The sequence below is a fragment of the Bos taurus genome, chromosome 5 (assembly GCF_002263795.3).
Source record: "Bos taurus isolate L1 Dominette 01449 registration number 42190680 breed Hereford chromosome 5, ARS-UCD2.0, whole genome shotgun sequence".
NCBI lineage: Eukaryota > Metazoa > Chordata > Mammalia > Artiodactyla > Bovidae > Bos > Bos taurus.
This window is the reverse complement of record NC_037332.1, coordinates 112,890,636-112,907,828: the sequence shown is the minus strand read 5'-3', so window position 1 is coordinate 112,907,828 and position 17,193 is coordinate 112,890,636. Positions and strand designations below refer to the sequence as shown.

General features: G+C 62.1%; 2 protein-coding genes across 4 annotated transcripts; both read left to right on the top strand.

Moving 5' to 3' along the window:
* TNFRSF13C (TNF receptor superfamily member 13C) lies at positions 1-1,975 on the top strand. 3 transcript variants are annotated; one of them, XM_010805773.4, is made up of 3 exons: positions 1-161; positions 532-792; positions 1,316-1,975. In XM_010805773.4, exons 1-3 carry the CDS (start codon positions 26-28, stop codon positions 1,495-1,497), a joined length of 579 nt encoding a protein of 192 aa, XP_010804075.2. In that variant the 5' UTR covers positions 1-25; the 3' UTR covers positions 1,498-1,975. The 3 variants fall into 3 exon arrangements, with proteins under 3 accessions (XP_010804075.2, XP_002688013.4, NP_001180121.1); XM_002687967.6 differs by having other exon boundaries at positions 529-792; NM_001193192.1 differs by having other exon boundaries at positions 26-161; positions 529-770; positions 1,318-1,972.
* Positions 1,976-10,205: 8,230 nt separating this feature from the next.
* Positions 10,206-15,386, top strand: SHISA8 (shisa family member 8). The gene is given in 5 exon segments (XM_024992799.2): positions 10,206-10,735; positions 13,282-13,415; positions 14,151-14,297; positions 14,688-14,848; positions 14,851-15,386. Coding segments are annotated over 5 exon segments (1,203 nt in total). The 3' UTR covers positions 15,082-15,386.
* The last annotated feature ends 1,807 nt before the right edge of the window (positions 15,387-17,193 follow it).

Below are 17,193 nucleotides of genomic sequence, written 5' to 3'. Positions count from 1 at the left end.
GCAGAAGGCTAGAGGCTCTGGCAGCATGCAGCGAGGGCGGAGAAGCCTGCGGGGCAAGGACCGGCCGGCACCCACGCAGTGCCTGCAGACCCAGTGCTTCGACCCGCTGGTCCGCAACTGTGTGGCCTGCAGTCTCCTCCGGACGACGGGGCCTAGACTGGGTAAGAGTCGAGCCGCGCCGACGCATGGCGCGCGCGCACGGGGCAGCCCTGGAGCGGGAAGGAGGGTGATGCTCGGAGTCGCAGGCATGCCCTCCCCACCCACCCGCCGCCGCCCTGTCCCAGACGTGGGGAGGGGGCGGGGGCCTCGGGTTAACTGGCAAGGTGGGGTGGGGAATGTGAGCCGGGGGCCTGGAGGGGGCCCAGCCGTCGGCGCGTGGCCCTCACGGCCCTCTCTCGCCCCCTCGGCCTGCGCTGCCCCGCCCGGCCGTCCCCCTCTTCCGCGGCCCAGCCTCACCTTCCTCCGGCCCTCCCCCTCCCCACACCCCCCTTCCCTCCGCCCCCTGCTCCCCCTGCCCGTCCCCTCCAGCAGGCGACCGGAGCAGCCTGGCGCCCGGGACGGCGCTGCAGCCGCAGGAGTCGGCGGGCCCGGGGACCCCCGCGGAGGCCGAAGCGGCGCTGCCGCTCCCTGCGCTGCTCTTCGGAGCCCCCGCGCTGCTGGGCCTTGCGCTGGCCCTGGCCCTGCTCGGGCTGGTGACCTGGAAGCGCCGGCGGCGGCAGCCGGGCGCGGCGGTGGTCCCCGAGGCTCCGGAGGCCGCGGAGGTCCCGGAGGCCCCGGACGGAGGCCCAGACAGTAAGTTCCTCGTCTAGGGGACTGGAGAGGGTTGGGGGCCGTCGGAGGGGAGGCATGGCCCTTGAGGGGTCCGAGGAGGGGTGGGTGAAGGGGTAGGGATGGTGTGAAGGAGGCAAGGCCGAATGGAGAGAAATAGTCCGGCCAGAGACCCCAGTCCAGGCGAGGGACACAGCTCTAATGTCCCAGACCTGTGTGAGAAAGAAACCCAAGGCTGGGGAGCCCAGTTGAGGGTTGGGGGGGGAGTGGCCTATCCTACCCTCTCTCTGGGACAGCCAGACTGGTTCCCACCTCTCCTTGCCCTCTGTCAGCACTGGCATTTTGCCAACCAGCTCTAGAAACTTCCCGTCCTGAGGGCCCATCACGTGCCACCCCACCCCATCCCACCAGTGGGGCTTTATCAACTGACTTCTCTCCCATCAGTCAGAGGGCTGTCCCACCAGGGAGGCTTCTAGAACAGTGGGTGGGGACGGCTGCGAGCCAATCCTGACCCTGCACCACCCGCAACCCCCCACCCCCACCCCAGAGTCCCTGGATGTTGACACCACACTCTCCCCCGGAACCCTGGATGCCACGGCTCCCATCTGGCTTCTGCCCAGTGAAGACCCAGCGGCCACCCCACCTACCCACAGCGTCCCTGTGCCAGCCACAGAACTGGGTTCCACTGAGCTGGTGACCACCAAGACTGCCGGGCCTGAGCTACAGTAGCCACCGAGGAGGGCAGGAGGTGGCCCCCACCCTCTCTATGGGCCACCAGCCGGACTTGGAGGCCGAATTCAGTTCTTCACTCTGGTGCCCACTGTCCCTTCTGGGAGCCCACCTGCTCCCCAGCTAACCCTGCAGAGCTACAGGCACCCAGACCACAGGGTTTGGACTGCATGGCATTGTACCGCATGTTAGCATTGGCTTAAACTCAGACTGGGCTGCCCAGGTGGCGCTAGCGGTAAAGAATCTAATGCAGGAGACATTAAGGAGGCGGATTTGATCCCTGGGTTGGGAAGATCCCCTGGAGGAGGAAATGGCAACCCACTCCAGTACTCTTGCCTGGAGAATCCCATGGACAGAGGAGCCTGGTGGGTTACATTCCATGGGGTCGCAAAGAGTCGGACACAACTGAGAGACTGATCTGATCTGAGTGAGCACAAATACACAAAATAAACTCATACCATCTGTCCTAGTCCTCAAAGGTCATGGCTGAGCTCTGTGCTTTTTGAGTGGTTGGGATACTCTGAGTAGAGTTTTCCTTTAAGCTGGGGAAACCACCATAAACCAGAATGAATCTAGGAAAGCATTGAGTAGGAGGATGCTTAATTTGTACTGGGTTGTATTTAATACTTGCTCTCGGAGCTGTCCCGCTTTTAAACCGATGCAAATGGCAGCAGTGAGTAACCAACTGACCGGTTTGCTTTGGGATTTAGAACAAGATGGGTTTAAGAAATAGCCTGAATTGTGCTGGTTCTTGGGTATCTGTATCCTAGGGTCACCCCTGAGCTTGGCCTATCTGCTAAGATCTGTGATGCCATTTTTGCCCTGGTGGCAGCTTCCAGAGCCCCAGGCTCATGCTTGGGAGGAAGTCTGGAGCCTGTGGGGCTGGACTGCAATTGCACACTGGTGGCATGCTGACAGTGGCATGAGCCCACCTGGAGTGCTAGCGGCCTCTGGGGCACACAGCGCTGTATACAGGGCGGGGCCCAGGACCTGCAGGAGGCGCCTTAGTTAGGAGGCCAGGGCAGGCCTGTGGCCTTGAACCAGCTGGACCTGATGTCCTTTGAGTGCCCTTCGCTCTGTGGCCTGTCCTCCCCAAGTCAGGCATCCACCATCCCAGTGGAACTGTTCCTCTGACCGTGGTGCCCCTGCCCTGGGGCCTGGAATCAAGACCCTCCCTTCCAGTTCTGGACCACGCTGTGCACTCAGTCAGCTACTGGCTTTCCTGCCAAACCTCCTGCGATCAGGAGGGCTAGATCCTCCTGACCTGGACTCTGTCCTGGACTGTGGCCTTGGACTTTGTCACAGTTTAGCACCTTTGGAAGGGGCGAGGGATTGGGAAGTCAGAAGACGGTATTCTGAGCACCATGTTGTCCCCTCTGTAGGCTCTTGACCATATTATTTTCTCTTCTTTGGGCCATGCTGCACGCCTTGTGGGATCTTAGTTCCTGACCAGAGATGGAGCCCATGCCCTTGTCAGTGAGAGTTTGGAGTTGTAACCCCTGGACTGCCAGAGGACTCCCACCTTGACCATGCTCTTTTCCATGCATCAGCTCTCTGTCCATCTGTTCCTGACCTGCCCATCAGAGCTGCCCAGTAGACACCTGCCCTTCCAGCCCAGCCCTTTCCCAGCTCAGAAGATAGTCAGTGGCTTGCGCCGTTTGGCGCCCCCCAGAACCGGACAGCCACATCTGAGTCTCTTCTCTCCATCCTGAACACATCTCAGATGCCTCCCCCCATCCCCCCAGCCACCAGGTGGCTGAGGTGAGGTCAGGGTGAGGGCTGTAGGCAGGAGGGTCGGGGCAGGCCCAGAATGGGCCCAACTTTCCATTTCTCTGCCTCTCAGAGTTGGGGGAGCCTGAGCTGTTCTCGGCCACCCCCGTCTCCCTCCCCACCTTTGCTACCACAGCCAGGGGGTGGGCCCTGGCGGTGACACAAGTGGGTGCAGCCCCCTGGGGCCCAGACATGCAAACCTCTGGCACCACTGTGTCCCCACTGAACCCCTAGTCCAGTCTCAGTTTGCTTTTCTGAAAAACGGAGGTGGGGGTTGGATGCAAAGCTCTCCTCCTGGCCTGTGGCCCTCCAAGGACTGGAAGGGAACCTAGAGGATCCCCACTCCTCACCTCCAGTATACAGATGAGGACACTGAGTCTCTGTTTCCTGGAAGGAGAGTTGTTGCTTTAAAAAGGCCTTGACCTTTTTTAGAGCCCTTTTGGTCAAACTGCTTTCCTGAAAATCTGGACCAGTTCATGTTTCTGAGCAGGGATTATATGGCTCATTTTGCAGATAGGAAAGAAAAGGCCCAGAGAGGTGGAGGGACCTGGCCCAAGATACAATCAGCAGTGGGGGAGCTGGGCTAGACCTGGGCACCCTCTGGCCAGAAGGTCCCAGGAGCAGACCGGGAGCTGCAGACTCCAGGCATTGGTTCCAGGCTTTGCTCTTTATTTTCATCTCGACTCAAAGATTTCCCTCCTCAACTGGTCTCTTTCTGCAGTAAGAAGGATCCAAGATAGACTGGCAAAGCTGCTTCTTCAGATCGGAACCCAGGGAAGTAGCCCCCCTTCCCCAGCCTGTTTCTGGCTAGATTTTCCTGGTGCAGGGTCAGGTGTCCCCAAGGTCCCCAGGGCCCTGCAGGTGGGGGCGGGGCTGGCTGAAGTCTCAGTTCCTCCTGGGGCTTCCTGCAGGCACCTCTCACTTCCTGCCTGGCAGCCCTGGCTCCTGGCTCAAGGTGGGGGTGGGGAGGCCCAGCTGGTGAGGCCAGGAGGAGGGATGTGACCCCTAACCTCCCTCTGTCTCAGCAGGGATGGTCTCACACAGCCCTTGCCTTTAGAAGCTGTGGCATCTCTTGGGTCCTGTCTGCTACATGCAAAACGGAACCTGCGGGCCAACCAACTGTCCAAGATTAAAGAGGCCATTTGGCAAGTAGGGGCTCCACCTCATGAGTGCCTCTACTGACTTCCTTCCCTGGGATGCAGATACTTTTCTGCCCAGAGCCCCCCAACCCTCAGAAATTCTGCCCCCGCCCCATGTGAGTTTCCCAGAGCTGGCCTGAGGCGCTGGTCTCAGGAGTTACCGCTCCCATCTCCCACTGTCATCTGTTTACTGCCCCCGTTGATCCCAGATCCCAGCATGCCTGTGTTGTGCCAGGACCATGCTGGTCAGTGCCAGGAGGTCAGCCTCAGACCCCGCCATTAGGTCCTACTCCAGTGGGAGAGACAGCGGGACACAACAGGACAGGGTGATCCCGGCCAGAGCCAGGGAATGCCCCAAGCAGGTGCGGTGGGGGCACGGAGAAGGGACAGCGGTGTGTTTGTGTGTGATAATTCAGCATTTAGAGTGCTTTGGAGAGTAGGAGATATGCCCTGAGTCCTGCAGAGCTGTCTTGCTGGAACAGAGCAGAGAAAGGGCGTTCCTGGCCCAGGGAGCTGCGTGCAAAGGTGCAGAGAAGTCGGGGCAGGGGAAGGGGCTGGAGACTTTGGGCACACGGCCGCTGAGTGCCAGGTGAGGCTGTCAGAACCTTCCCTGTGGCCACTCCCGCCCGGTGGCACCCAGGGGCACCCACCTCTGGGAGCACGCGCTCCTTCAGCTCCGTTGCTCGGTCTCACCCTTTCTGTCACCTCCAGACCCTTTAGCCCTCCCCTGGGCACAAGGTGGGAGCCCAATCCCATCTTCTCTGTTGTCAGTGACTCAGGCCAAATTCTCCCTTACCGAGAACCGAAATCTGACCTCTCTCCCCTCTCTGCCGGCTCCCCAGCTGCCTGATCCAGACCTGGGGGTGGGGAAGGGGGGTTGCAGGGGGGTGGGTGGTAGGAACAACTGCCCAGGGTCACACGGAGAATCGAGGAGAAGCCAGGAGGACACAGACGCCTGTGTTCTGGCTCGTACTCTTCGGGGGACTCTGCATGGGTTCCCGGGGCCCACCGGGCCTCTTGAGCATCTCTTCACTTCCCTGAGCTGCAGAGAATCTGAGGACCAGCCCCGGGCGTCCTGCATGGATCCAGGACGGTGCCGACGACTCTGGCGCAGGTGAAAGTCTATGTCGGCGGCTCCTGCGGTCAGCGAGACCCGGGGCACCTGGACCGCCTGCGTTCGGGCACCGGAAGGCCGGGCTGCGGGAGGAAGGGGGTGGGGCCAGGGCCAGAGGCGTGACGAGGGCGGGGTCAAGGAGGGAGGTGGGGCCGAGGAACCCCAAGCCTTGGGGTAGCAGGAAAGGGGCGGGGCCAGGAGCTGGTAGAAGGGGTGGGTTCAAGGCCCACCTGCAGGGAATACGGGAGGTCGTGTAGCAGCAAGGCACCGAGATCACGTGTAGACTCCAAACTCCGGACCGCCGCGCTCACGCGCGGTCCCTGTCCTCAAACGAGGCCCGAGGACCTCGACCCGAGCCGGGAGGGGACCAAATGCAGGGGCTTGGCCCCGACTTTGGGGAGAGATGGCCTCCCCCGCTCTGTCCCCCTCCTCCGGCTCGGCGCTCCGCGCTCGGAGCTGACCTCAGAGCTATGTCCTAGGAACCGGCAGGCTGGCGGGGCAGAGCGCACCTGTCCAGGGTGGAGGCGCGGGATGACCTCCGCCGAACACTGTCCTCTCTGGGTCTGTTTCCGCGCTAAGGTCACGGTGGGCAGCTCCGGACTTGCACCTTGGTTACGTGCACGCGGGTTAGAGAAGGGAAGCTGAGCTCCAGCACCCAGCGCCACCTCCCAACTCCCCCCTCCTCCCCCACCGCTCCCTCGCGACCTCAGGAGCGCGCGCGCGTCCGGTCCCTCCCACAGGCAGCTGGAGCCTGAGTCACGAACTGCCTCTCAGGGAGACAAAGGAGCCTCGGGTCCTCCCCTGCAGACCTCCCCCCCAACGTACATTCTTCGGCATCTGCACTAGCAGGGAATCCATGGTCCCCTGCAACGTCTGCTTCTTGGGTAACCTTCCACCATAGACGAAATGAGAGCAAGATGGGCTTGGCAATGACTCACAGAGGGCACCCACGGTGGAATCACCGTCTTCTTAGCACAGCTGTGGTGGGGGCTCCCAAAAGGCTGCAGGCTCCGATGTTGTTCAACCGGAGACCCGTTGACCTCTCCCTGCAGCCCTGCAGAAGAAGAGCTAGCAGCCCATCTTGCAGATGAGAGATCTGAGGCCCAGAAATGTTCATCGGTCTTATTAGAGCCGGAATTCCAACTCACATAAGTCTGGATCCGAAGTGAAGAATAGATAGGAGTTCTCAGTGTGAGGGGGCTGGAAAGGCATTCCAGAAAGAAACAACGCGTGGAAGGGCCCAGGGCTTCATGGAGGAGTTGATGTGCCAGGTGTTAGGCACTGGCACTGCTGCCAGGCCTCTGGGTCAGGGGCCTCTAGCTGCTTTCTCTGTACTGAACTGGTCAGAAGGTAGGTTTGGGGCATGCAGTGCAGGTTCCAGGCCAGACTCCGGCCCTTCCAGGCTGTGTGCCAGTCACCACAAGTCATTCCCCGTCCCGGGGTCTTGGGTTTCTCTCTAGGAAGGCTGGGCAGACTGGTTACCTACCACCTAGAATCCAGATGATGAGGCCCAAGCCAGGTTCTTAATGTACGTCCCCGATCTCTCCTCTCAGGACCCTGAGCCCTGCCCAGCCAGACCTGGGCACCAGGCGAGTACTCAACAGGGAGGGTTGTGCACAGGTACATTCACACTGCCACACACACATACACACATGTCCACGTGCAATGAAGGCCCTCACAGCTGTGCCAGCCCCAGACGTGTACACTCTCACTCATGTTCTTGAGCACACTCAGATACCCACATACTCCAGATCCCAGCTTTCGGAGCTGGGGGCAGGGCAGGTGCCCTTCATGAATGGCAACTCGGCTCCTCTGTCTGCCCCATGGGGCTTGCTGCAGATGCCAGGGGTTATTTTAAGCCTGGATCAATGGATGACTTTTGGTGATACAGGCTTGGGGGTGGCGGGCAGTGGAGACAAGGGGCTGGTGCTCTGGTGCCTTGTCATGGAGAGAGATCCCAGGGTCCAGGGAGGGCAGCTTGGACAAAGGGGTCTTCCCTTAACTGGACTACTCTGTCTCTAGATCCTCTTGCCCAGCACGTGGCTGGGCACCTGGGGGACAGGTGAGTGGATGGTCAGACCCCAGGGCTCAGCCAGTCAGCTGTGGTCTCTCTTTGCATTTGCCCTCTCTGTGTCATCCCTCACCCCAAGGCTGAGTGTTCACATGGAGACGGCATTGAGTGCCTGGCATGGACCCAGTAGATGTGGGCATCTATGGTTCCTGGCTGACCACTGAACCAGACTGAGATGGGGAGGAAGCCATGGATGTGGGGAGGAGTTGGAGGTTAGACATCAGTTCCTTGGGGGTATGGTAGGGCGGTGCCTGGAATCCAGCTCCTTCATTGGCTAAATAGAGACATATATCCTGATTGCAGTAAACTTGGGGTGGAAGCTGGGCAGAGCATCCAATGATGCGAAGAAAGTAGGGTCAGGAGAGGGGACCAGGGAGAAGCAGAGCATTAGAAGACTTGCTCTGGGTCCAACAGGGTCATGTTACCCGGGAAGAGGTCACAGTCCCAGGGAGCAGCGACAAGCCTCTTGAAACCTAGTGCCCAGTAATAGGGTGGGAAAGAGGGGAGAAGCAGCTACCCTCCGAGACTCAGTGACCCAGAGGGCTGCTTGGCAGTGTGTCTTGGGGGCATTGATACAAACTAGACAGTCTGTGCCATGGATTCCATTTCTAGGAATACCAGCTAAGGAAGCAGCAAAGGATGCACCAGAAAATATAGTTCTAAAGCAGAATAATATACTCAAAGTTTGACAGCAAAAAGTAAATGAAAAACCAGTTATAAAGCAGTTTGTAAAGCATCAGTTTTCCCTGGTAATGGGACTAAGGTAATGGAATTAAGATCCCTTTGTTCATCTATTTTCTTTTTTCTCTAAAATTGTAATAAAGCCTTTTAGTAGGGTAGGGTCTTCTGGGCTGGATCCAAAGCATATTTGTGGGTGGAGGACAGAGGAGCAGTCTGTTTTTGGCCAGGGCATAAGGAATGGGGGAGGGCTTTGAAGGGAGGTCACCCTCTTCCTGTCTTAGCCCTGAAATTAGTCTGTCAGCCCCTCATCTCATCAACAGAAAACCTGATCCTCCTTTAAATGTAAATCTGTCTCCTTCCTGCCTCCACCTCCTCCATTTTTATAAGCTGATCCCAGTTACTGAGTGAAGACAGGATGCAAGAGGGAGCAGGAAGGACCCAAGGAGCCCAAATTCTTCATCTGAAACCAGAGGCTAGAGTCACTTCATTCATTCAGCAGATGTGTGGGGACACCAGGAAACACGCCTGCAGTCAGCACCCCCCTAATGCTCTCATCTAGACAGTGGGAGGCCCCACACTGACCCCTCCCCACCAGAAGAGGCAGTTCCTGGTGTTAAAATGAGAAACTGAGGCAGGGAAAAGCCAGGCAGCTCACCTGGGTTGCTCAGATCACATTCTGCAGTTAAAACCAACTTCAGAATCATAACTGAGTAGTGCTCTGAGTAGGTTCCCTCCCAGCCCCTACCCCTACCCCGGGGCTTGAGAAAGGACCTGAGGGTCCAGTGGGGACCAGGGCGCAGTGTCTGACAAGGGCTCTGCCCCAAGGGGGGTCCCTGCGGGTAAACCAATCTCCTCCCTTTCTCACCTGGGCTGGCAGGAGAGATCCAGGGAGCTCCGGACTAGGCCATGTCCATCGCTCATAGACGTGTGGCCACCCACTGCAGGACCCCAGCCCAGCGTCCAGGAAGTTCTGGGACCCAGGTTCATGTCCCAGGGTTAACACTGAACCCGAGGCGGCCAGGAGGGGACCTAAACTTGGCCTTCTGCTGAGGCTCTGCTGGAAGTTTCCTTCCCATTTAACAGCCAGAACATCGAGGCGCGCAGAAGGGAATGGCCCTGCCTCAAGCCACACTTGTGTCTGGATCGGAACTGGCGGAGGGCGCGGGGAGGATGGGGGACAACAGCGACCCGCCAGGGCTGCCCGGTCCCTTCAGTCCCCGCACCTGTAAACACAAGCGCTCGCGCGGCGGGCCTCGTGTCCGAAGGAACAGTCCCGAGAGCCTTGGGCTGAGCGCCCTGGAGCGCCCGTTCCGAGGACCGCTGGCGGCGGGCCTTCGGGGAGGGTCTCGGTGGGGCGCTCCGCCGGTGCGGGGCCCGCCGTGCCACCGCCCTCCAGCCGCCGCGGCCGCGCTCCTCCCCCGGCCCTGCCTCCCTCCCGCCTGCCCTCCTTCCCCCGCTCTCTCCCTCCCCCGCCCGCCCGAGCCCGCGCGGAGCCGGAGCCGCAGCCAGAGCGCGGGCAGCGCGGAGCCGGCGGCGGGAAGGCAGCGGAATCCGGCGGCCTGCCGCCCCCGCTAGGACCGGGACCCGCACACCCGCCGGGCCGGGACCGCGCGCAGGAGAGGACCCACCGCCCGGCCCGGGGGTGGGGGGCAGTCCCAGGGCGCCAACTGGCCGGCTCGAGTCCGAGGTGAGCCTGCGAAGAGTACGCGCCCACTGGAGACCCGGCCCCGCGAGGCCCAGACCGAACCCCGGCCCAGGGTCTGGGGTCCTCGCGGGAAGCTGACGACAGAGGCGGTGTCCTCCAGGAGCCAGCGGCAGGGCGGCGAGGCGGGCGCTATCCCAGCGGGCGCGGACCAGCGGGCCCGGAGCGCGGCGGGACGGAGCCGCGGCGCGCCGCCATGCGCCGGGTGCTGTAGCCGTAGCCGCGGGCCCGATGGAGCGGGCCGGTGCGCGGGGGCTGCGCGGCCGCCGCGGGCCGCCGGGGCTCGGGCTCGGGCTCGGGCTCGGGCTGGCGCTGCTGCTGGCGCGGCCGCCGTCGGGCCGCGCGGGGGCCCCCGAGGCGCAGGAGCCGGCGGCTCCCGGCACAGCAGCCCCAGCCGGGGGCGACCGCTGCCGCGGCTACTACGACGTGATGGGTCAGTGGGACCCGCCCTTCAACTGCAGCTCGGGCGCCTACAACTTCTGCTGCGGCACGTGCGGCTACCGCTTCTGCTGCCACGACGGGCCGCGGCGCCTGGACCAGAGCCGCTGCTCCAACTACGACACGCCGGCCTGGGTGCAGACTGGCCGGCCGCCCGCGCGCGCCCGCGACGCCGCCGCGCCCCGGGACCCGGGCCGCGAACGCAGCCACACGGCCGTCTACGCGGTGTGCGGCGTCGCCGCGCTGCTGGTGCTAGCCGGCATCGGGGCGCGCCTGGGCCTGGAGAGGGCGCACAGCCCGCGCGCGCGGCGCGCCGTGACCAGGTGAGCGCGCGCGGCCCGGGGCCGGGGCCCGGGATCCCCTCCCAACCCCCTGGATGGCCAGCCTGCCGGGTGGGCTCCCCCTCGCGAGCCTTCGTTCTTCCTGACCCTCTGGAACCTCCGGTCCTCTCAACAGCCCCCTCCTCCAGGTTTTGCCTCCCCGCTTCTGAATCTCCAGGTCTGTTTCTCCCCACACCCCCTTCACGGAGGGAGACAGCCGATACCGCTCCGTCTCCCCTTGACCTTCCGGCGGGAGCTGGGTGCTGAGCCGCCTTCCCCCGTGGCTCCGGCCTCTTCCGGAGTTGGAGGGAGGGCAGGTCGCCCGACTGAGGGCACAAAATCCGTGCCTAGGGGAGGGGGCCAGGGCCCGAGCCCAACTAGCGCTGGGGTGGGGGCGTGCACTGATGTAGCGGCAGGCATCTCAGGTCCCCAGGGAGGGGACATTTTCTGTGGCTCCCTTGGCTCTCTCCCCTCCTGCTTCCCTTCCCACTCCCCCCTCCACCCCCAAAGCTGTGACTCAGGGCTGACCTTATTTCCCTAGTGTTTCTAGAAGACCTCCCCATCTCACCCCACTCAGTGCCCTTGGGTAGAAGGGGATCCGCATTGGGTGCGGTACAGGGTCCTTTTGGCTGCGGTCTGGACAGGTGCTGAGTTCTGAGTTTTGTGTTAAGTGGGGGTCACAGGACCCAGGTTCCCTATCTCAGCTGGGAAAGGGACTCTGGGATTCGGTGTCCCAAACCTAAACCTTCACTTACACCCCATACCCCGATACACACTCACATGCCCCCAGTCACCCCCATGTCCTGGGGCCTGGGCCCTCCTCACTCGCTCATCCAGGCCCGGCTCCCTTGGGTGTGTGGGCTGCTGACACAGTGTGCGACAGGCTGGTACTTAGAAGTGACTGTGGAGAGAGGCCCCCATGCCTGTGTGGGGCTAGGTGTTAATGCTTTCCCACTCCTAGACTTCCCTCAGGGGCAGGAGGGCTTCCTTGGCACTCTATGGGACCCCTCATTCTCCAGACCACCCAGCCCACCTGCTCTAAGGCAGCTGTAGGCAGAGCCGGGACTGGAACCCTGGCTTCAGCTGCTGTGCTGCGTGCGATCTGGTGCCTCTCACCCTGGGTGCTGGATGCTTCAGGAGCAAGGCCTGGGCCTCCTGAGCTTGGAGCCTCCTGGAGCTGGATGAGGGGAGAGGACAGGGCCTGTCCTTGATCCGAGCGGGGCAGCAGGAACTGGGGGCCCATGATGGTGGAGGGGAGTGGCTGCGGCAGCCTAGGGACACATTCACCCGGAACCCACTTTATCCTCAGGGGACCAGGAAGCAGGTCTAGTGATGCTTCAGGAAGAGCTGGGCCACCCCTGTTGTGCTGTGTCCGTGGGCCAGTGCTGTTTTCTGTCTGGCCTTTAGGCTCCCATGTTCCCTGACTCCGATTTCTTATTTGGGGAGCTGTGTGTGGGTGTGCTCTGAACCCCTGCCCTCCTCCCCTCGAGTCACACCCTCTGCTTTGTTGAGCTTGCTGGTCAGGAAAGGCTTCTCAGACGGCTTGGTGGGGCGTCCAAGTCCATCTCTGGAGAAAGTTTGTGCAAAGGCTCAGAGGCATGAAAATCGCTCAGGTGTTTGGGAGAGCTGTCTGGTGGGTGCTCAGAGATGAGACCACGGGGGTGAGCAGCCAAGGAGTGAGCAGGGCACGTGGATCGGCTCAGGCAGGCGCTAGGAGACCTTCAGCTCCTGCCACATTGCAGCCAAACTGCGCCCATCCCAGGTGTCCCATCTCCAGTGTGCTTCAGCATGAATCAGTCATTTGAGGCCCCAGCGAGGAGAAAATCATGGGTTCTGGACTCTGAAGGCAGCTGGGCTGAAGGCTGGGTTTGGCTGTCTGTGGGGAAGGCTCAGTCAGATCCCGTCACAGCTGGGTGGGGGCTGGGTGTCCTGGTACCCAAGGTCACACAGCCTTTGGTGCGGGGCTGGCACTGTGGGATCTCCTGGCTCCTCCTTCCCCACACTGTCCATCCTCCTTGCTTGTGCTGGTAGCTAAGTCCCGGAACACAGCAGAAACCCCTGTGGCAAGAGGGGAGGAAGGTAGGCAGGTAAAAAAAAAAAAAGGCTTCCTGGTAGAGGAAGGATTCTGGTGGGCTTTGAAGAATGAGTAGGAGTTTTCCCAGAGGAGATGGAGAAGGAGTGGCACAAAGTCCAGGAGCCAGAGATGCTCAGATGCTTGTGTTGAGAGAGGGGGCTCAACATGGAGGGTCTTGGGGAGTAGACTCCAGAATGGGGAGGAGGAGAGCCTTTGGAAAATAAGGTGGCCCTGGTTACACGTGACCCCTTTAGTTTCCTGACCTGCTCTGAGAGTTGGCCATGTTTGGGCTACAGGTCATGTCTGGGAGGAGCAACTAGATATTTGGGGCTAATCACTGGGGAGAGGGGAGGCCAGAAGGGTTGAAAGAGCTGCCCAGGGCCAGACAATGAGAAGTCATGGCGGGCGCTGCCTCTGATGGGCCAAGCCTGGCTGACAGGGAAACAGGCTGCCTGTCACCACTCTTTCCCCACAGGACGCTGACGGAACTCCTGAAGCAGCCCAGCCCCCAGGAGCCACTGCCTCCGTCTCTGGGCCCACCTCTGGGTAGCTGTGTCCAGGTGCAGATGGGTGATGGCCTTCCCCGGGGCTCCCCCCACAAGAGCACAGGTGAGGCGGCTAGTGGCTGGGCCTTTGTTGATCCACAGCACAGAGCCGCCTTGTCAGGAGGGCCTGGGAGCAGGGGACCGGAGCGCTGAGGCTGTGAGCCATTTCTCAGATGGAAGTGAGCTGCCCGCCTCTGTGAGGGGACTAGTCAGCCTCTGTGAGGGGGGAGTGGGCAACTAGTCAGCTCCTCGTGGTGGACAGGGGTCCCTTCCAGGGTCCTGCAACCTCCAGCCTTGGGACTCTGTGAAGATTCCAGATTCAGGGATGCCCAGTTCAGACTCTGGGTCTGCCTGGTTCTAGGCTCTGGCTCAGAGCCCTGGCCTGCGTCTGTGGCCTCTCGTGGGCCTTTTCCTTCAGGCTGGTGCCTCCCTCTTGGACTCCTGCTGGCGATGCAGCCTTGACAGCACCTCCCCTCCCCCCACTATGGGTTCCAATCCTCAAACATTCTCTTCCCCTCTGGGAGAAGCTGATCCTGAGCCCCAGCACCAGGCTCCAATCGAACAAGCTGGCAAGTCATCCGTTAGATGAGCACCCCCTCAGGGCTGGCTGCTATTATTCACGTTTATTCTGAGCCAGGCCCTGTCCGAGGTACTGGAGATTCTGCCGTCAGGAGACAGAGAAGGAATGAGTTCCAAAGTCATCTCACAAGTTATCTTTAATTGCCCTCCGGGAGTGGGCTGCAAAAGAGGTGCGGCATGTCTTTCGGTCAGCGAGCCGAGTCTCATCTCCTCCTTCCAGACAAGAAACGCCCCAACAACGTGCCCCTGGGTTCGGTGACTGCGGGGCCCCCGCGCGCCCCGCGGCTGCAGGGCGGCGGCAACGTGACGCTGCAGCCCGACTTCGCTAAGTACACCACCCTCAAGGCAGCTGGGCTCAAGGCCGCAGGTGAGAGGCCGGGTTTGTGCTGGGGAGCTCCGGGCCCACTGCACCCCCGGAAGTGCAAGCGCTTGGATTGTGAGGCTCGGCGTCCCAGTTCTAAAGTTCCCGGCGCTCCAGCCAGCGTCCGCATCGCCCCCTCGCCGATCGGCTCCCACGCCTCGGCCGCCCCGCACCCTTCTCTGATCAGGCCGCTGCTCTGGGGCCGGGTAGCCGAATCTAGAGCCGGGGGGCGTAGCCTGTACCCTTCCCGGGTGGGCCTGAGATCCCCGCCTCTGCAGCCTGTACCTGCCGGGAGGCGCTGAAGCCCCGCCCCCGGGACCTGCCCCTGCCCCCGAGGTCTGACCCCGCCCCCGAGGTCTGGCCCCGCCCCCGACTCACGGCTCTCTGTCCCCGCAGAGGCCTCGGCTCCGGACTTCTACCAGCGTTTTCCTGCCACGGAACCCGCCCCGCTGACCCTCCCGTCGCGAGCCCGGAGGCCCCCCGAGGACTTGCCTGAGCTGCTCGACGCCTGCCCCTGGGCCCCCCGGGCTACCCGCCCCCCGCCGGCTCCACCCCATCGGGCCACTACAAGGCCTGGACCGCCGGCCGCCCCGTCCGGCCCGCAGCCCGCGGCCACCTGGCGGTTCACGCCTCTCCCGCGCCGCGACGGCCGGGCCACGCGCCCCGGAGCCAGTTTAGCGTGGAGAAGCTGCCCGAGGCCTTCAGCCCGCAGGCTCCTGGCCTTTACGGCAGCGCCGGGCGCGGAACCCGGCACCTGAGCACCAACAGCAAAGCTGAGGTCACCGTGTGAAGAAGGAGCTGCCGATTCTCTCGAGGCGTTGCAGCGCCGGGAGCCCTCTTCTGCCAGGGGGACTTGCCACGGGCCTGACCGGGCGGGGGGCGCCCAGGCCGCGGAAGGAGGGGTGCCAGCCTTGAAGTCCAGCCCTTCTGCCTGCCCAGACTGGACCAGGAGGAGCCTTGGAGTCTTGTAGGGATATGGCACACTGGGTAAGGCCAGTGGTTCTGTCCTGGGGGCTCCTTGTGTAAATAAACCCTTTTCTGTGACTCCCATCCCTGAGAATAAAGGGGCCCCAGCTTGGCTCTGTGAGGCACTGATGGTGGAGGTGTTGGTCATTGACTGGACAGACGGCAGTGCCAGTAGAGGGCACAGCATGTGCAAGAGCAGAGGACTGAGAGCTGGTGGGCAAGTGCTCTGGGAGCTGGGGAGAAGTAGCTGGAGAGGGTGGTCAGGGCTGAATGCCAGCCGGAATGTCCACACCAGGAGGAGCCATGGGAGAGGGGGCAGCTAGGCTCCAGCCATCTTGGAGTTGGCACAGGGGAGAGAGCTGGTGGGCCCCCGAGGGTCCATGACCCTGAATGGAGGAGAGCCCCTCCAGCCAGTCACCTGCTTGACTTCGCTGAGCCTGGCTGATCCTCATTGACATTGTCTGGCCCTGGGCCGGCCCCTGGGCTGCAGGCCACTTGGCCAGCTTGGCCTGGGGCCACCCCCCTGATGGGCGTGGGCAGTGGGCCTGGAGACAGCTGGTACTCAGGATGGGGGAGCCTGCTCCCAGTGGCTGCTCTGGGGGAAACGGGGATGGGGCTGCTGGACCCAGAGCCTTGGCAGTGCCCCCACCAGGGTGCTTGCCCCCCCTCAGGCTTGGCACTTCCAGCTCTCCCTTTTCCTGGCTGTGGCCCAGGGCACTGCCAACACCCTGCATGCATCAAGTTCCTCTGTGCCATGCACTGGTGGGAGGTTGAGGGTTGGGTTATGCCCCTCACTGGATATCTTAGGCACGGTATACTGTTTCGATAACAATGGCTGCCATTTGCTATTTCTTCTTTTAGTCCTCATGAAAGCCCCATGAGCATGTGGCTGGACAGATGAGGAAACTGAGGTCCTGAGACCTCAGTACCTTGCCAAGGTCACCCAACTGACGCAGTTTAGGCAGTTTAGGACTCTTCCATATTCTGCCGGCACTGTGGGTCTGGTGGTGGAATGGCAGCGTGTGTTGGCAGAGGGGCCCCTGCTCCCAGCCAGTCTCCGGCCTTCCTCCTGCTGGCTGGGCTGCCCGAGGCCCCCAAACCCTCCAGCTCTTCACCTGTAGGAGGGTCCACCTGGCCCTTTCTTACGTTCTCTTGAGAAAACCAAGGCCCAGAAGCCCCAGGTCAGAACAGAGGCCAGGGTCCATGGTTATGCCTGCAGTGGGGACCCCCATGGCTCACAGGGAAGATGGCTTTCACACCCTCGACCCAGGGTGGGGGTGGGGTGCCCCCAAGACGATCCTGCAGCTGTACGGAGCTGGGGGAGGAGGGTGGGTGCTGAGTCACAGATCCCGTAGAGACTCACAAAAGCATCGGGTTCCTGGGCACACTTCAGCCACCCACAGCCACCCACCCTGGTGACACAGGCCCTGGAGAGGCTGGGCTGGGAGGTGGGTGTGACCTCTTTGCTCATTCAGTCCCAAGGGCCCTGGATCTCCATCGCAGGGGCTAGGCCTCCGCTGGAAATGCTGCTCTAGTGACTGGACAAGGACCAGCTACAGTGGCCCCCCGGCCCCCACCCCGCACCCCCACAGGCTGTTCTGGCCCTCGGGACAGTGGCCTGCTGTATGTCCTTCAGAGAAGGGAGTGGCTTAGACAGCTCAAGGGCCCTGGCCCATTTCTCAGCCAGGGGCCGGGTTATGGACCATGCACTTTGGCCCCCAGACCTCATCCCCACGGGCCTTGCTGACCCGCCTGCCCACACGGCCCTGCACTGCTTGTGCCTGGGCCCCTCCCCAGCTTCACGGGCCCTCCCCACAAACTGGCACTTCACATGCGCCGGGTGGTGCACACTGGCCAGCAGGCCGTCACAGGCAGGGGCTGGCTGTCTGCACACAGGCATGTGGAGGCTGAAGGGACGCCCTCGACTCCTGCCACC